The sequence below is a fragment of the Corvus kubaryi genome, unplaced genomic scaffold (genome assembly GCF_017639235.1).
Source record: "Corvus kubaryi isolate FWS band 111438036 unplaced genomic scaffold, C.kubaryi_AGA036_p1.0 119, whole genome shotgun sequence".
Taxonomy (NCBI): domain Eukaryota; kingdom Metazoa; phylum Chordata; class Aves; order Passeriformes; family Corvidae; genus Corvus; species Corvus kubaryi.
The window spans coordinates 62,839-79,781 of record NW_024580655.1 but is presented as its reverse complement, the minus strand read 5'-3'; the positions used below and the strand labels follow the sequence as shown (position 1 = coordinate 79,781).

The window sequence follows — 16,943 nt, the reverse complement described above, 5'->3', positions numbered from 1 at the left end:
TGGGATGGGATGGGATGGGATGGGATGGGATGGGATGGGATGGGATGGGATGGGGTGGGGTGGGATGGGACTGGGATGGGACTGGGACTGGGATGGGACTGGGACTGGGACTGGGACGGGGATGGGATGGGGATGCTGCGGGATTCCTGAACTGGCACCTCCGGCACTGGGATCATCTGGCCCTGAGGAGCCCGCGCACTGAGGGCGCTCCTGGCCGCGAGGGCGATGTCGCGACAGAAGGGCAGCGGCCACTGCCCGCCCCTCCCGCCCACACCCAAGATGGCGGCCGCGCCGTCTCCGTGTCCTCACTTCCGGTCATCCTACGGATGCGAGGCTTGCGTGTTGACGTCACACGCGCCGTGCGTGCTTGCGTGCGTGCGGCGCCGCGCGCGCGGAGCGGGAGCGGGATAAGATGGCGGCGGGGCCGATTTCAGAGAGGAACCAGGGTGGGAGCGGCGGGGGAATGTCCGAGGGCACCGGGGACAGCGGGGAACTAAGGGCAGTGTTGTGGGCACTGAGGGGGACACCGCGGGGGTTCTGTGCGACCTTGGGTACACTGGGGGCAGCGGGGGGTGCTGGGGAGGATTCTGGGGGGAATGGGGAGTCCTTGGTGTATCCTGGGGACACGGGAAGGCACTGGAGGGGACTTTGGACTCCCTGGGGACACGGAGGGGAGCGCCGGGGGCGTTCTGGGGCCATGGGGGGCTCTGGTTTCCCGAAGGAAAAAGGAGGGCTGAGGGGCCGCCTCCTGGGTTAAGGACTGACTGGGGGGGGCTTCGGGGGGCTTTGCTTGAGTGGTGTCAGCCCTGAGCCCCCCGTTATCCCGCGCGTGTCCCGGCTCTGACCTCGATTCCCCGCAGATGCTACGGTGTACGTGGGGGGACTGGACGAGAAGGTCAGCGAGCCCCTGCTCTGGGAGCTCTTCCTGCAGGCCGGGCCCGTGGTCAACACGCACATGCCCAAGGACCGGGTCACGGGCCAGCACCAGGGTGAGGGACCCCCAAATCCCAACGAGGGGCAGAGCTGGGGGTGGGATCGGGGTATGGAAGCGAGGGATCATGCTCCGTCCCTCGGGAGGTGTCGGGGCCCCAGGGTTTAAATTAAGTGGGGATCGAATCAAGTATTAAGTGAGGTTTAAATGAAATCGAGGGGGTTTCAGTCAATAATTAAATGGGGTTTTCAATCAGCTTGGGTTTTAAATCAGGTGAGGTTTAGATCAAGTCAGGGGGTGTGGGGGGTCTCTTTCTGTCCTGAAGTCCTTTTGGTGTCCCCCATGAAGTCCCTTTGAGGTCTCTTGCCTTTCCCCTGAACCCCCCTTGGCGTCCCCCTGAGCCCCTTTGGGGTCCCCCAGGCTACGGCTTCGTGGAGTTCCTGAGCGAGGAGGACGCCGACTACGCCATCAAGATCATGAACATGATCAAGCTCTACGGGAAACCCATCCGGGTGAACAAGGCCTCGGCTCACAACAAGAACCTGGACGTGGGTGCCAACATCTTCATCGGCAACCTGGACCCTGAGATCGACGAGAAGCTGCTCTACGACACCTTCAGCGCCTTTGGGGTCATCCTGCAGACCCCCAAGATCATGCGGGACCCCGACACGGGCAACTCCAAGGGCTACGCCTTCATCAACTTTGCCAGCTTCGACGCGTCGGACGCGGCCATCGAGGCCATGAACGGACAGTACCTGTGCAACCGCCCCATCACCGTGTCCTACGCCTTCAAGAAGGACTCCAAGGGCGAGCGGCATGGCTCAGCGGCCGAGCGACTGCTGGCAGCTCAGAACCCCCTCTCCCAGGCCGACCGGCCCCACCAGCTCTTTGCAGACGCCCCCCCACCCCCGTCCGTGCCCACACCCGTGGTCACCGCGCTGGGGCCTGGGGTCACCCCCCCAGGTGGGTGACCTGTCTGGGGCGGGGCTGTCCCAGCATCCTGCTGTGACGCCCTGTTTCCACATTGCCCCTCCCATTTCCCACCTCCTTTCCCGTGTTTTTCTGCTGGGCTGTTTTTCCCTCGCCCGCATTCTCGCTGTGTGTTCCAGGCCTGCCTCCCCCTGGCTCCTTCCCGCCGCCGGTGCCGCCACCCGGAGCTCTGCCCCCCGGGATGCCCCCGGCCATGCCCCCCCCCGCCGATGCCACCAGGCGCTGGAGCCCCCGGACCCCCCTCAGGAGCCGCCCCTGCTGGGGGACACCCTCCCCACCCGCACCCCTTCCCACCGGGAGGGATGCACCACCCAGGTACGGAGCCGGCCGGGAACGGGGCTGGGGGTGCGGCTTGGCTTCCGCTGCTGGGGGCTGCCTGAGGGGATCCTCCTCCTCTCGCCTTCCCCGGTCTTTTGGGGGGGGGAGATGTGATTGCTGAAGGATTTGGGGAATTCAGAAAGTCCTTGCTGTCTGGGAGGCACCTGAGCAGGGAGAGGTGTTGGTTGCCTTGGGTTGGGAAGGTGCAGGAGGCAGGGAGGTGGGAAGGAAGGAAGGCACGTGCGAAGGCAGTGATACAGAGAAGGAAGGCAGGAGCTAATTTTGGCATTATTAATTCAATGAAACCAGTTTTTTTTTCCCTGATTCTCCACATTTTGGCCCTGTGGTCCTGGGAAGGAGCTGTGTTTGCATCTCAGCTCCAGGTTCAAAAGCACAAACTTTGTGAAATGTGCAATTTAATGATTCTCTGGGATTTGTTTGATCCTGTGGCTCCAGAGCCACCCTGATTAGGGAGCTTTGTGTGATCCTACTCTGGCCACGCCAGGAGCAGATGCTGCAGGGCTTGAGCGGAGCCAATTACACCCAGGCAGGGAAAACCAGGCTCAGGAGCTTCCCAGGGGGAGGAAAGAATCATTTGTTTGGGGTGTTTTTTTGTTTTTTTTTTTTTTTAATGGGACAAAATGGGATAATTGGGAAAAAGGAGGTTTGGGGAGACCCTGGCTGCTCTAATTGGAGCAGGGCAGCTTCCAGCTCTGGATCACTCTGGGAGCTTGTCCAAAATCTCCAGGAATGGGGATTCCTCACTGTCCCCGGGCTGTACACAGTCACTATCCCATCTCTTTTCCCACACGCTTGCATCCAAGCCCTTTCCTCTTGCCAAAAAGCTCTGCGTTCCCTCCTCTTTAAGCCCCTTTTTGGCGGCAGAAGCCCCTCTGCACCCATGCTTTCCAGATCCAGCTGGAATTCCAGACCCAGCTGGAATTTCAGTCCCTGGGGGTGCCCGGAGCTGTTTCCCTGCTTCCTGGCACCCCTAACTCCATCATCCCCCTAGGAATGCCACCGATGCAGGTGCACCACGGGCCACCTGGGATGGGGCAGCACCACCCGGGACCACCAGGCTCCGGAGGGCAGCCGCCCCCCCGGCCCCCCCCAGGGATGCCCCACCCTGGGCCCCCCCCCCCTGGGGCTCCCACCCCGGGGGCCACACTTCGGATCTCCAATGGGTGAGTGGGATCAGTTCTGGGGGGGGGCTCTGCTCCAGGGGTGGGAGGAGGGGACGTGCAGCTGGGCGTGAGGCAAGACCTGGGGGACCTGGCACCCCCCCATTCTGGGGTCTTGGCGGAGTTTTCTCATTGTGACGGGGACCCTGCAAACCCCCATTAGAATATCCACGGCTTTGGGATGGTTCTGGAGGCCTGCTCTGCCCACAGGGGTCCTGGGAGACATTCCCGTTTCTGGGACCCCCGCACAGAGCGAGTTTTGGCCAAGCTGGGGGCACCTGCTGGATGTGGCACCCCTGGGTGGGGGTGTGGTGGGCACCTCGTGGGATGTTTGGGAGGAGGGTTGGGGCCAGTGGGCCATGCCCCTCCAGGGGGCTTGGGGGGGCTCTGTCCTTTCCCCCTGGCACTGACCCCCCTGTCCCCCACAGGTCATCCTGGCCCGCTGCCGCACCACGGGCTGCGTGGGCCCCCCCCGCTGATGCCGCCCCACGGCTACAACGGGCCCCCCCGGCCCCCCCCCTACGGCTACCAGAGGGTCCCACTGCCCCCTCGGCCGGCGCAGAGACCCCCTGGAGTCCCCCCCCCGCGGGCCCCTGCGGGGACCCCTGCCCTGAGAGGTGGGGGACTCTCTGCTCTCCCTCCTCAGCCTTCCACAGCCCCTCGTATCAACATTCCCATTCCTGCAAAGGGCTGGGGGACATCCCCTACTCCTCCCTTCCCTCTCCATTTCTTCCCCCCATTTCTTTTTGTAGTGTTTTTCCTCATTCTCCCTGCCTCCTCCCATTTCTCTTGCCCTGGAAGCTTTTCCAGGCTCCTTTTTGCTGGATTTGTTGGTTTTGTATGGAAAGCAGTGGCCACCCACTTGCAAATAAAGGATTTGGGAACCAAGAGGGTCCCCAGATTGGGGATGAGGCTCTGCCTGTTTGTCACCAGCTGAGATCTCTTCCCTCCCTGGGTTGTTGGGAAGAACCAGGCTGGAGGGATTTGGGGCCTGAGGAGTGGCAGAGCTGATCCATGGTCTGATCCCTACTCCACCTGTAAGCCTGGAAGAGCTGTGTGCTCTCTTCGGCTGCCCCATAGGAATGTCTGGATTCCCGTTCTCGAGCCATCGCTGCCCAAATCCAGGGAGCTGAGGTTTGACTCTGGAATGTTTTGGTGCCAAGGTTTAACTAAAGTCCAACATTCCCCTGGGGAATCTCCAAGAGGCTTCTCCTGCCCCTGGGCAGTGCGAGAGCCTCCAAGAGCTGGGAGTTTGTGGGGGGGACATGGAGGTGGGAATATGCTGCTCCCTTCTACGTCCCAGCGTCTTCTGTGCCGAGGCTGCGCTTCGCCTTGTCATCCAGGTGGGAATTCCTAGGGTATGGATGGGCTAGGGAGGGAGGGACGAGGTTGGAACCCGCTCCTGATCCTTCATTTCCAGAAATGTGGGGAGAATCCCACGTGGACTGGTAGAGTGGATTTAGGGGGAGAGGGGTGGGATGTGTGGTGTGGGAATGGGGGTTCCCTGTGGTGCTGAGAGCCAAGGGGCTTAGGACATCTCCAGTATCTGAAGAATCCGGTGATTCCCGTCTGGATCCAGGGAGCGCCAGGGTGGCATTTCTCTGCTCCTCACTCATGGAAGCCACCAGGATCCACCTGGGGCAGCCAGTCTCCCTGCATGGACAGTCATCATCCCTTTCTCCCTGGAGTTATCCGCTGTCACCCCCAGTTTTATCCCATCATCCCTGGTGTTAATCCTGTCATTCCCAGTTACATCCTATCTTCCCCGATTGTATTCTATTGTCAGCCCTGATTTTCTCCCTTTTCCTTCCATTTTATCCCACTCCCCCCCCCTCCTTTATCTCATCATCCCCCTGGTTTTATCCCATTCCCCCCAGCTCTATCCCACCCCCCACCCCACCCCGGGTTTTAGGCCCTGGCAGATACAAATGGGGCCCTCGGGACAGGAGGAGCCATTCTCTGTCCTGCTGCCAAGCCTGTTCCCTCTGATGATCCACAAAAAAACCCCGGGGCCAAGCAGACCGAGGCAGGGGATAGGAGCTCTGCGGTGACAGTGGCACATGAGTCACCGGGTGCCTGAGGATGTGGCACTCACTCCCCCCCAGGGCTGGGGCTCACCGAGCACATCATCTCCGGAGGGCACAGCCTGGATCCCGGTGCTGCCCACTTCTCGGGGATGCTCCTCGACTGCCAGCCTTGTCCTGCAGTTCCATCCCCCTTTTGGGTTTTTTTCCAACAATAAATGTCACAATTTCTTCTCAACTCCCGGGTTTCTGAATCCTTCCCTGCGCTGGCACCACCCATGCAGACTGGTCCCCCATCCCTGTTTTCTAGTCTGAGGGGTGAAGTGCTAATCTTGATGAATCCTGACCGATTGTGGGGCTCTGGGGTTGACACCCTGGAAGCTGAGACTGGGTCAACTCATTGCAGGGGATGCAGGAGGAGGGGGGGTTCAGGGAAGGTTGGGGCTCTGGGAATGTTGGGATGCAGGATGAAGGGGCTCTGGGAACATTGGAATGCCAGTGAAGAGGGCTCAGGGAAGATCTTGCTTCTGCGAGCACCCCCAGCCCTGCTCACAGTGGGGACCCCCCACTCCGAACTCAGCCATAGCCCTGGGGCTGGAGAACTGCGGCTCCCGGTTTCCCACCCTCGGGAAGCGATCCATGGGAAATGGGGCTTGGTTTGGACACCCCATTTTGCGATGTGCCTCCCCAGCCGTAACCCCCCTAAAAAAATTCATCGGGGGCTTTTGTGTCGTGTTGCAGCCTAGGGGCCGGGTCTGGCCAGCCCAGGCAGGGACGATTTGATCCCAAAAAATCCCAGTCCAGCCCCGCGGAGCCCGTGACTCAGCCGTGCTGAGGGGGGAGGGCTGAGCTTCGCCGAGGGATCCGGGGGGGCCGCCGGCTCATGCCCCCCATCCCACCGGCCGCTCCCCGCCGTCCGCAGCCTCCGGAGCGGGTCCATCCCAGCAGCTTCATCACGGGAACCCCGATCCCGCGGGAGCTCCCCTTGCGCATCCCGGGGGATCCATCGCCCCCCCCTCGGTGGGGCGAGCCCCCCGCCCCCGCCGAGCCCCCCCGGTTCGCCGCGTGCCGTGGTTGATCCCTCCCTTCCCGGGGCTGCGCCGATGGACTCTCCCAGCGCTCCGTGTGTGCGGCGGAGGCTGCGGTGGTAGCGCTGGTCCTCGGGAGCTGCTGTCGCGCCGTGTCGCTGCCGGAGCATCCTCTTTCCTCGCCGTATCCCTTCCCGAGCATCCTTCCTCGCCGGAGCATCCCCCTCGCCGGCGCCGGGAAGGAGCTGGAGCTGGAGCTGGAGCGAGGCGACGGCTGAGCCAGGTAAGGGGGAACAAAACGTGTTTATACCCCGCATCTCTCCTCCCCGCGGCGTTAATCGGCATCCTCGGAGCCGCTGATGGATTCGGGGTTCGGCTTCCCCTTCCCACTTGCTGTGGCCATTTTGTCCTGGAAAACCTTCTCTGGAGCCAAAGGCTCTGCCTTTGGATGTGCGTTTTTGGGGGCTCCTGTCATCCCCCCGCGCCGTCCTGTGGCCGCAGAGCAGCCGGAGGGGATCGGGAATTCGCCGCAGGGATGGGAGGGGGGAACCGGGGGCTTTTGGGGAAGAGGTAGCAGAGGGGTGTTGGGGGGTGACCTTGGGTACGAGCGATTTCCCACTCTTCCCCCTTGTCGCCATGTTCCTGGCATTCCGCAGGGAGGCTGGGGGCTGCCGGGGGGGGGAGCAGGCAGACCCCCAGCGTGGGACCCCCGGGGGTTTTGAGGTGCGTGGTTGCATAGATCCCTGGCTCTGCTTGGATGCGTGGCAGGAGGAGACGGATCCATACCCGATAACCTTGTCCAGGGCTGTCCAACGCCACGACGGGGCTGCAGGGCCAGCAGCATGTTCAGCCCCCCCGATGGGCATTTTTGGGGATCCCCCTGGCTCCCGCATTTCAGGGACTGTGGTCTGTGGGATTTCTGGATTTCTTGTGGGATCAAACCCCTGATCTCATCCAGTGCTGTCTCCTGGCATCAGCTCGGCCGCTCAAGGCTCCCTGGTTTGTACGGTCGCTCTCTGTCATGGAGCCAGCAGTGACCTTGCTCCCCAGCCCATCCTCTTCCTCACCGTGCACCCAGCCTCTCTCCCTGCTCCCCCATTCCTTCTCCTGGCCCCGAATACCTCCTGGTCTGTGGCATGCCGGCCCCACATTGGGAGGTTCTGAAGGGAGCTGCAAGCCTGGCTGGAGCAAAATGACCTTGGTCATGGATCGGCCCCTTCCAGGGGCCTCACAGGCCCATGGGACCCCCAGGGAGGGAACTGGGGTCTGCCCCCAGCCGGAAGGGGAGGATATGGGGGGAATTTGCCATTTTATCCTGTGAAATCACCTGCCTGGCTCCACTCGGGAATGGGGGCCCATGCCGTGCCGCAGCCCCCCTCCTTCCAGGGTTTCCAAAGGGCTAAATTTAGCCTCCTCGCGTGCCCTGTCCCCTTGCTTGGGCAGGGGGGGATACATCGCCGGCTGTGTCCCTCTGCCCGCAGCTCCTTCCCGCCTCGCCGGTGATAAAAATAGCGCTGGGGGGGGTCACGACGGCCCCTGCGGGTGGAGCAGCAGCATCGGGCTGGGGGCTGCGGGTCCATCCCTGTCACGAGCTGAGCTGGGCTCTGTGCAGTGGGTGCAGGGATGCTGGGCTGGGGAAGAGGGAGCAGGATGCTTTGATGTGAGGGGACAAGGAGATGCCACCCCCAGGTATCTGGATGCCCCTCTCCTTCCCCAGGGCTGAACCCCAGGGCAGTTGTGGCATCCTCAGCCCCCGTCGGCTGGGTCAGCATCTGCTGGCGCTGGCATCTCCCACAGTAAATCCTGCCTGGGAGCTTCCGCAGTGAGCGTGGCCTGGCACACATGGGTCACTGTCACTCAAGGGACCCCCCTGAGGGATCCCCTGAGGGACCAAACCTTGAGCCACCCACCCGGGGCACTGGCAGTGCTGGGAGGGTTTGGGGACCTCCATGCCCTTGGGCACTGATCCCCTCATCGTCCCTGTGGTGCCCAAGGAAATGGGGGGCTTCAGTCCAGACCTGCTGATGGCCTTGTTTTTTGGGGTGACTCGCAGTCCTGGCGGGATGGACTGGGGACACTCGGGGGCAGCCATGCCCCTGGTGTGCCCCCAGCTCCCTCTGTCCTTTGGGATGAATGCAGAAGGGATGGATCCAGGGGGGCTGGGGGGGGCCCCAGTGAACTGTGGGAGCTGCGGTCCTCCAAGTGAGGGGAAGGGGCCTGGCATGGAGCCAGTGTCTCTCAGCCTGTCCCCAGCCCGCACTGTGCCCCGTGGTGACCTGCCTGCCACTTCACCGGGGGGTCTCCAAATCCTCCTGTTTCCATCTGAGACAAAGTGCAAGGTGGGATGCAGGACCACTCCCATCGAAACTCAGCCCTGGTTGTCTCTGGGCTTCCCAGGTCCAGGCCGGCATCCAGGGTCCTCCCCCATCCCCTCCCACGGATGGGTAGCGCCGTCACCCCTCTCCCCGCACCCCGGGCCTGAGGGCGCAGCCTCCGACGCAGAGACCTCCCCCCCCTCAGCCCCGGAGCCCCGTCCCGTCCCGCCGGCACCATGGACGAGTCGTTCCGGGACCGGACCGCGTTCATCCGCGGCGCCAAGGACATTGCCAAGGAGGTGAAGAAGCACGCGGCCAAGAAGGTGAGCCGGGGCATGGACCGAGTGCAGGACGAGTACACCCGGCGCTCCTACTCCCGCTTCGAGGAGGAGGAGGACGACGAAGACTACGCGCCCCAGGATGGCTACTACCGGGGGGGGCGAGGGGGCCAACGAGGAGGAGGGGGTGTCCAGCGACGCCACTGAGGGCCACGACGAGGAGGATGAGATCTACGAGGGCGAGTACCAAGGGATCCCCCGGCAGGAGTCGCTGAAGGGGGGGGGAGCGCCTGGGGGCCGCGGCGGCCGCCGGCGCCTTTGACGACAGCGAGGGGCAGCGGAGGAAGGACAGGGAGGAGCTGGCGCAGCAGTACGAGCTCATCCTGCAGGAATGTGGCCACGGCCGCTTCCAGTGGACCCTCTACTTTGTCCTGGGCCTGGCCCTCATGGCTGATGGCGTCGAGGTCTTTGTGGTGGGCTTTGTCCTGCCCAGCGCCGAGAAGGACATGTGCCTCTCCGACTCCAACAAGGGCATGCTGGGTGAGGAGAGGGGCACGGGGTGCAGGTAGGGGGATATGGGAGTCATAGACAGGGGAGAGTCACGGGATAGGGGACAGTCATGGGGACAGGAGGATCAGGGCGACACGGAGGGGGCACTGGGAGATGTGGAGAGATGTGGGGGGTGTCCCATGAGGGATATGGGGATGCAGAGAGACATGTGGGATGTAGGGAGGCACAGGGACATGCTGAGGGGCCAGAGAAGCACAGGAGGGTGGGGGCACAGGGAGTTGGGGATGGAGAACGATGTGGGGGCTCAGGGAGATGTGGGGGGTTACAGGGTCTATGGAAGAACACAGGAAGAATTGGGGGGCGATGAGGCCATGAGGTATGGGGTCCAGGAAGGGATGTGGGGACAGGGAGGGATGCAGGACCCCCTGGGCACAGGGCTCCCACCGTCCTCCTCCCAGTCCCACACTGCTTCCCAGGTGAGCAATGGCGAGGGGCAGCTGCAGGGAGCGAGCTCAGAAACTTGGGCTGATTAGTGGATGCTGAGACTGGGTTTGGGGGGCTGTGGGTGGCTTTGTTTGATGGCTTTCCCCCCTTCTCTGTGATGCCCACTGGAGCTTGACACCCCCCCAAATCCCAGGGGGTACCAGTGCCCCCCATCCTTGAGATCTGGCAAACTTGGGACAGGGGGAAGGGCTGGGTGTGGGGGTCCTGGGGGCCCGCCATGTCCCACAGTCCCTGAGCAGAGCAGGGGGACAACCCCCACCACCCATTCACGTGGGATTCTGTCCCCTTCCTTCAAGGGGACCCAGCGTCTTGAGGAGAGGGTCCCTGCCTACACCCCACCCCCAGTGCCGACGATGCCCTCCCTCCGCCAGGTGACTCGGGGTGCAGGTCCTTGGGTCCCCCGGGACTGACCTTGCTGTGTGTCCCCCTCCCCAGGACTCATCGTGTACCTGGGCATGATGGTGGGCGCGTTCGTGTGGGGCGGGCTGGCCGACCGGCTGGGCCGAAGGCAGTGCCTCCTCATCTCCCTCTCCGTCAACAGCGTCTTCGCCTTCTTCTCCTCCTTCGTCCAGGGCTACGGCACCTTCCTCTTCTGCCGCCTGCTCTCGGGCGTGGGGTAAGGGGGGCCCAGCCACGGAGGGACCCCCAGAGCAGGGGCTGATCTCCCCCTGTGTGTGGTGGGGCGTGGGGCGGGGGGGTGATGCCGCTCCCTCCCCTCCGTCCCCAGCATCGGCGGCTCCATCCCCATCGTCTTCTCCTACTTCTCGGAGTTCCTGGCACAGGAGAAGCGCGGGGAGCACCTGAGCTGGCTCTGCATGTTCTGGATGATCGGGGGCATCTACGCTTCCGCTATGGCCTGGGCCATCATCCCCCACTACGGTAGGAGCCCTGGGCCGGCGGCGCACAGGGGGTGTGCCGGGGCTCGGCCCCACCACCATGTCCTGTCCCTGTCCAGGCTGGAGCTTCCAGATGGGCTCCGCATACCAATTCCACAGCTGGAGGGTCTTTGTCCTCGTCTGCGCCTTCCCCTCGGTCTTTGCCATTGGGGCGCTCACCACAATGCCCGAGAGCCCACGCTTCTACCTTGAGGTGGGGGTCTGGGAGGGCATGGCTGTGTCCTGAGGGGAATCTGGAGTGCATCAGGGACCTGGAGTGGAGGGTGGCGTGACCCAGGAAGGGACACCCAGGTGGGGGACGGAGATGGGGCAACCCAGACAGGGATCCCCAGGGGGGGTGGTGGGGCCTGGACAGGAAGCCCCAGATGGTGTTGGAGAGGGTGGAACTGGGCAGGAACCCCCAAGTGGGTGATGGGACCCAGCCAGGGACCCCAGAGGGAGGAGAGACCCTGAGGAGGTGATGAAGATTGTGGAGGGATCCCCAGGTGGGTGGCAGGACCCAGGTGGGGGGTGGAACCCAGGCAGGGACCGCTGATGGGGTGGTCGGGGTCCAGGTCCGGGGTGTCCCAGGGTTACCTGTCCCTGCCCTTAACAGAATGGGAAGCACGACGAGGCCTGGATGGTGCTGAAGCAGGTCCATGACACCAACATGAGGGCCAAGGGCCACCCCGAGAGGGTCTTCTCGGTAAGGATCCCCCAGGGCTGAGCCCTGGGGTCCCCAGCAACCCGAGGGAGGGTGGGGTGGCCTCCAGGAGCAGGGGTGCACTTCCCACCTCCAGGAAAAGCACCACCCGAGGGATGCAGCGCTGTTGTAACAGGTGGGAAAACGGAGGCACAAGGTGGGGCCTTGGTGCTTCCTGGTGTCCCCAAACTGTTCCCCCCACAGGTCACCCACATCAAGACCATCAAGCGGGAGGACGAGCTCATCGAGATCCAGTCAGACACCGGGACATGGTACCGGCGCTGGCTGGTCCGATGCCTCAACCTGTCCCAACAGGTGTGGCCAGAGCTGCCCAGGGGTCCCTGTGCCCCATGTGCCCCCTGTCACCTCCCATGTCCCTGTCATGTCCATTGTCCCTCCGCAGGTCTGGAGCAACTTCCAGCAGTGCTTCGTGCCTGAGTACCGGCGGGTGACGCTAATGATGATGGCGGTGTGGTTCACCATGTCTTTCAGGTGCTGCGGGGTGGGACCGGGATGGAACTGGCAGCACTGGGCTGGGACTGGGATGGACGGCACTGGATGGGATGGGATGGGACCAGGTTAGGAAGGGATGGAGCTAGGCGGCACTGGGCAGGGACTGGGAGCACTGGGACAGGACTGAGATGGACCCTGGCAGCAGTGGGTGGGATGAAATGGAACAAGTATCAGTGGGATAGCACAGGCTGGCCCTAGGAGTTCAGGGCTGGCTCTGGGAGCCCTGGGCTGGCACTGGGAACCCCAGGTGTGTGGTGCCCGCTCACCCCTGTCTCCGCAGCTACTACGGGCTCACCGTGTGGTTCCCGGACATGATCAAGCACCTGCAGAGCATTGAGTATGCATCGCGCACAAAGCTCTTCACGCGCGAGAAGGTTCGGCACTTCACCTTCAACTTCACCCTGGAGAACCAGGTGCACCGTGGCGGGGAGTATTTCAATGACAAGTGAGTGAGGGGGGGCTGAGCCTGGGGGTGCTGAGCCTGGGGCTGCTCAGCACCGGGGTAGGGGGCAGCCAGGGCCTCCCTCCTGTGTCCCTCTACAGGTTCATAGGGCTGAAGATGAAGTCAGTGACATTTGAGGACTCGCTCTTTGAGGAGTGCTATTTTGAGGACATCACCTCCAGCAACACATTCTTCAAGAACTGCACCTTCATCTCCACCGTCTTCTACAACACAGGTGGGGGCACGGGATCCCGGGTGGATGGAGGGAGTGACCCACCAGGGTGGCCCCCAGGGTGTTGATGGAGATGGGGGTGAGACACCAGGTTGGAGGAGGGTCAGGAAAGTCCCCAGTGGGATGATGCAGTTGGGGTGGTAGAGGTAATGTGACCCACCAGGGTGGTCCCCAAGAGGGTGGTGGAGGGCCAGGCAGGTCCTCAAGGAGACGGGGTGACCCCATGGCCCCCTCTCCTCCCAGATCTCTTCGAGTACAAGTTCATCAACAGCCGGGTGGTGAACAGCACGTTCCTGCACAACAAGGAGGGCTGCCAGCTGGACTTCAGTGATGACAACAATGCCTACATGATCTACTTCGTCAGCTTCCTGGGCACTCTGGCTGTGCTCCCTGGGAACATCGTCTCGGCCCTGCTCATGGACAAGATCGGCCGCCTGCGCATGCTGGGTGGGCAGCGGGACGGGCTCGGGGCGGCCTGGTCTGCCTTTGGCAGGGGGGTGGGCAGGGGGGCCCTGGAGGTGCCTTCCAGCCCAAACCAGGCTCTTGATCTTCTTGACCCACCTCCCACCTGCTGGGTCACTCCATCACCATCACCTTTAGGGGACTACCCCTCTAGGTGACCCCACCTCCATCACCCCTTCGGGGACCTTCCTGATCCTCCTCCCACCTGCTGGGTCACCTCCATCTCTGTTGATCTCTTGGGGACTTCTCTGTCCCTCCCAGTGGGTCACCCCCATCTCCTTCCCCCTTTGGGGACTGCCAGCCCCCCCAGTCCCATCTCCTGTCTCATTTTCCCTGTGCTCTGACGTGTGCACGTGTCCCCCAGCCGGCTCCAGTGTCATGTCCTGCGTCAGCTGCTTCTTCCTGTCCTTTGGGAACAGCGAGTCTGCCATGATTGCGCTACTCTGCCTCTTTGGGGGGGGTCAGCATTGCCTCCTGGAACGCGCTCGACGTGCTCACCGTGGAGCTGTACCCCTCTGACAAGAGGTGGGGGCCTGGAATGGAGGTTTTGGGTGCAAAACAAAAAACTGGTTTTGGGTGGGAAGTTTCGATTGCCAGGTGGGAGGTTCTGGGTGCAGGGTGGGAGCATTTAGGTGTGGAGGTTTTTGGGTGCCAAGTGGGAGGTTTTGGGTGCTGGGGGCAATGTTTTGGGGGCCAGGTGGGAGGTTTTGGGTGCCAGGTGGGAGAGTTTGGGTTCTGGGTGACACGGGAAGTCCTGCTCAGGAAGTTTTGGAGGTACCAGCTGCTGGGTACAGGTTTTGGGGTGCTGGGTGCCAGGTGTGGGTTACCAGCTGCTCGGTACCTGTTTCTGGGTGCTGCCTGCCAGCCCCAGGCTGCCGGGTACTCATTTTGGGGTGCTGGATGCACATTTAAGGGTTTTGAGTTGCCATTTTGGAGTGCCGGGTGCCTGTTTCAGGCCTCCAGGTGCCCATTTCAGGCTTCCAGGTGCCTGTTTTGGGGTGCCACCTGCCCTCTGCAGGTGCCCCCCCGAGGCTGGGTACCCTCCCCTACCCCCGGGGGTGCCCCCACCAACCCCAGCCCTCCCTGTCCTCCCCAGGACGACGGCGTTTGGGTTCCTGAATGCGCTGTGCAAGCTGGCGGCCGTGCTGGGCATCAGCATCTTCACGTCCTTTGTGGGCATCACCAAGGCCGTGCCCATCCTGTTGGCCTCAGCCGCGCTGGCCCTCGGCAGCTCCCTGGCCCTCAAACTGCCCGAGACACGGGGGCAGGTCCTGCAGTGATGGGGGGGCTGGGGGAGAGGGACCCCCCTCCCCGGGGCACCCCCCAAACCCAGCGTTTCCCCCCCCCATGGCCCTGGGGTTAGTCGCGGTAGACACTGGGAGAAGGGTTTTTGGGACGTTTTGGGTTTTTTTCCATTTGCCCTTGGACCCCCCCCTCCCCCAGATCCCCCTATACCCCCAAAACCTCCCCAACACCTCAAACTCCCCCCAACCCCCCAAATGCCCCCCCTGACTCCCCAACCTCCCTCAACCTCCAATACCCCTTCAGCCCCCCCAGTTTCTTTTCTTGGTGTCACCCCCTATGTGAGTTGCTGCTCGTTCCTGGGGGGCTGTGGGGCAGGATTTAGGGGGGCCCTGGCATCGAGGGGGGGAATGACACAGGCCCTCTGCACCCCCGTATCTCTGTGCATCCCCCAAATCCCTGCGGAGCCGAGAAGGAGGAGGATGAAATCTCTGGGTGTGGGGAGACCCCTGTGCCTCATTTTCCCCATCCCTATGGAGGGCACCCAGCAGGGTCCCCAAAACATCCACAGATTTGGGGGGGGCACTTGGGTGTGGCCTACTGGGGAGCAAGAGCCCTTGGAGTGCCTCAGCAATGCCTCGGGGGGCACAGGATATTGGGGTGCAGGTCCCCTTGGGGGGTGCAGTTGGGGGTGCAGAATCCCCTCGGGGGCTGCCTGATAATTTTAGGGTGCCCCCCCTTAAAGCACACGTTCCCCTTCCCCCAGGATGCCCCCACTTTTGGGTGCCCAACTTTCAGGGTGTAAAGCACAGCCCCCCCAGCCCCAGCCCCAGCCCTTGGTCTCATTTGGGGTGCAGCAGCAGGGGACCCCCAAAACTGCCAGTTAGTGATTTTTAACTGATTTTTAAAGGATTTTCCCTATGAGAGGGAGGCTGGTGTGGGTGAGGGGGGGGCGTGGGTGGCTCCTTGCACCCTCTTTTCCTCCTCCCAGCCCCTTTCCCTCCCTGCATCCCCATGTCCCCCCCCCCACCTCCCCTTTTGACGCCTCCACCACAATATTCCCCTGCACCCCGTTTTACCTCCCCCCAGCCCAAAACCACCAGCGGTTTGCAAAGCACAAACAGCCCCTACCCCCCAAAAATTCGGGGTACAAGGGGTCCCCAGTGCTGTGCCCTCCTCAAAAGAAATCGGGGTTCAGGGGGGGTCCCAGTGCTGTGCCCCCTCAAAACCTGGAGTTTGTGGGGGTCCCCCATGCTCTGCCCCCCCCCCCACCCGATCAGCCCCTCAGGGCTGGGCAGGATTGGTCAGAGCCACCCAGGAGCCCCCCCCCGTCCCCCAGGCAGCCCCCTCCCGTTCCAATCAGCCCCTGTGTGCTTTGTCCCCCTCCTCGGTGTAGCTCCTCGGTCTTTGGGGCCCCCCGGCCCCCCCGTAGCTCTGTTGTGCTGTGCTGTAGTTTCAGGTGTTTGTAAATTAATTAAAATGGAAAAAACATCCCAAAAAAGCACAAAATTACCCAAATCTTCCCTCCCCGCCTCCCCCCCCCCTCCGGGTTCTCCAGACTCAGCTGCCCCCAGAACATGTTTAATTGAATTTATTCGGACATTAAATGGGGGGGACACCCCAAAAATCCCCTCCAGGGTGAGAACACGGGGGTGGTTGGGTGGGTCCAGGCTGGGGGTGATATGGGGTGCGGGGGCTGGGGCTGAGCATGATGGGGGGGGGGGGGTGTTTCACCCCCATTACTTCTTTCCCTCCCCAACTCCAGGCTCCGTCTGCTGCGCTGACACCAGGGTGGGGGTCCTGGGAGTCCCATGCTGTTCCTGGGGGGCTTCCCGGGCCGTCACTGCTGCCCCGGCGCCTCCTCCTGCTCCTCCCTGTCCCCTCGGCGTCGCTCCCGCTTGGAGCCCCCCAGGCAAGGGGGCGCGGGGGGGGGCGCGGGGGTCACTCTGCCACTGCTGGGGGGTGCGGGCGATGACCTGCAGGGCGTGCAGGGGCCCGGCCAGCTCGGCCCGCAGTGCCTCATGCACCAGGCGATGCCGCTGGAGCAGGGGGAGCCCCGCGAAGCGCCCGCTCACCACCAGCACCCCGAAATGCGTCTCGGCGCCGGGGGGGGCCTCCGTGGCGGGGGGAGTCGTCCCGCACCTCCAGGTGCGTGGGCTGCAGGGCCGCCGTCAGCTTGGCACGAATGGTGCGGGCCAGGGGACCCCCCGCGCCCCCCATGGCTCCCGCAGCCGCCGCCAGAAGGGGACCCCGCATCGGAGAAGGGCTGCAAGAGAGGGGGAGATCGGGGGAGCTGCAGGGAGAGAGACACCCCCGGTCCCCGGCACTGGAGGAATCTGAGGCGGATGTTTAGGGGGGGGGGCCGAAAGGGAGAGGAGGCTCGAGGAGGTGGCAG

General features: G+C 63.1%; 3 protein-coding genes across 3 annotated transcripts in view; 2 read left to right on the top strand and 1 right to left on the bottom strand.

The window, feature by feature from the left end:
- The first annotated feature begins 341 nt into the window (after positions 1-341).
- On the top strand, positions 342-4,120 carry SF3B4 (splicing factor 3b subunit 4). The gene is given in 9 exon segments (XM_042025467.1): positions 342-446; positions 861-989; positions 1,352-1,894; positions 2,041-2,117; positions 2,119-2,236; positions 3,252-3,367; positions 3,369-3,423; positions 3,849-3,994; positions 3,996-4,120. Coding segments are annotated over 9 exon segments (1,257 nt in total). The 5' UTR covers positions 342-412; the 3' UTR covers positions 4,035-4,120.
- Positions 4,121-6,289: 2,169 nt separating this feature from the next.
- Positions 6,290-16,177, top strand: SV2A (synaptic vesicle glycoprotein 2A). The gene is given in 16 exon segments (XM_042024908.1): positions 6,290-6,755; positions 8,870-9,221; positions 9,223-9,342; positions 9,344-9,605; positions 10,515-10,695; positions 10,807-10,958; positions 11,035-11,168; positions 11,571-11,660; positions 11,862-11,972; positions 12,061-12,149; positions 12,451-12,615; positions 12,714-12,847; positions 13,088-13,291; positions 13,671-13,759; positions 13,761-13,831; positions 14,403-16,177. Coding segments are annotated over 15 exon segments (2,184 nt in total). The 5' UTR covers positions 6,290-6,755; positions 8,870-9,023; the 3' UTR covers positions 14,587-16,177.
- A 188-nt stretch (positions 16,178-16,365) lies between these two features.
- Positions 16,366-16,943, bottom strand: part of BOLA1 (bolA family member 1) — a 1,324-nt gene continuing 746 nt past the window's right edge. Inside the window, 3 exon segments of the mRNA XM_042025594.1 lie at positions 16,366-16,478; positions 16,480-16,659; positions 16,661-16,814. Of these exon segments, the coding sequence (XP_041881528.1) occupies positions 16,389-16,478; positions 16,480-16,659; positions 16,661-16,814 (424 nt within the window). The 3' untranslated portion in view covers positions 16,366-16,388.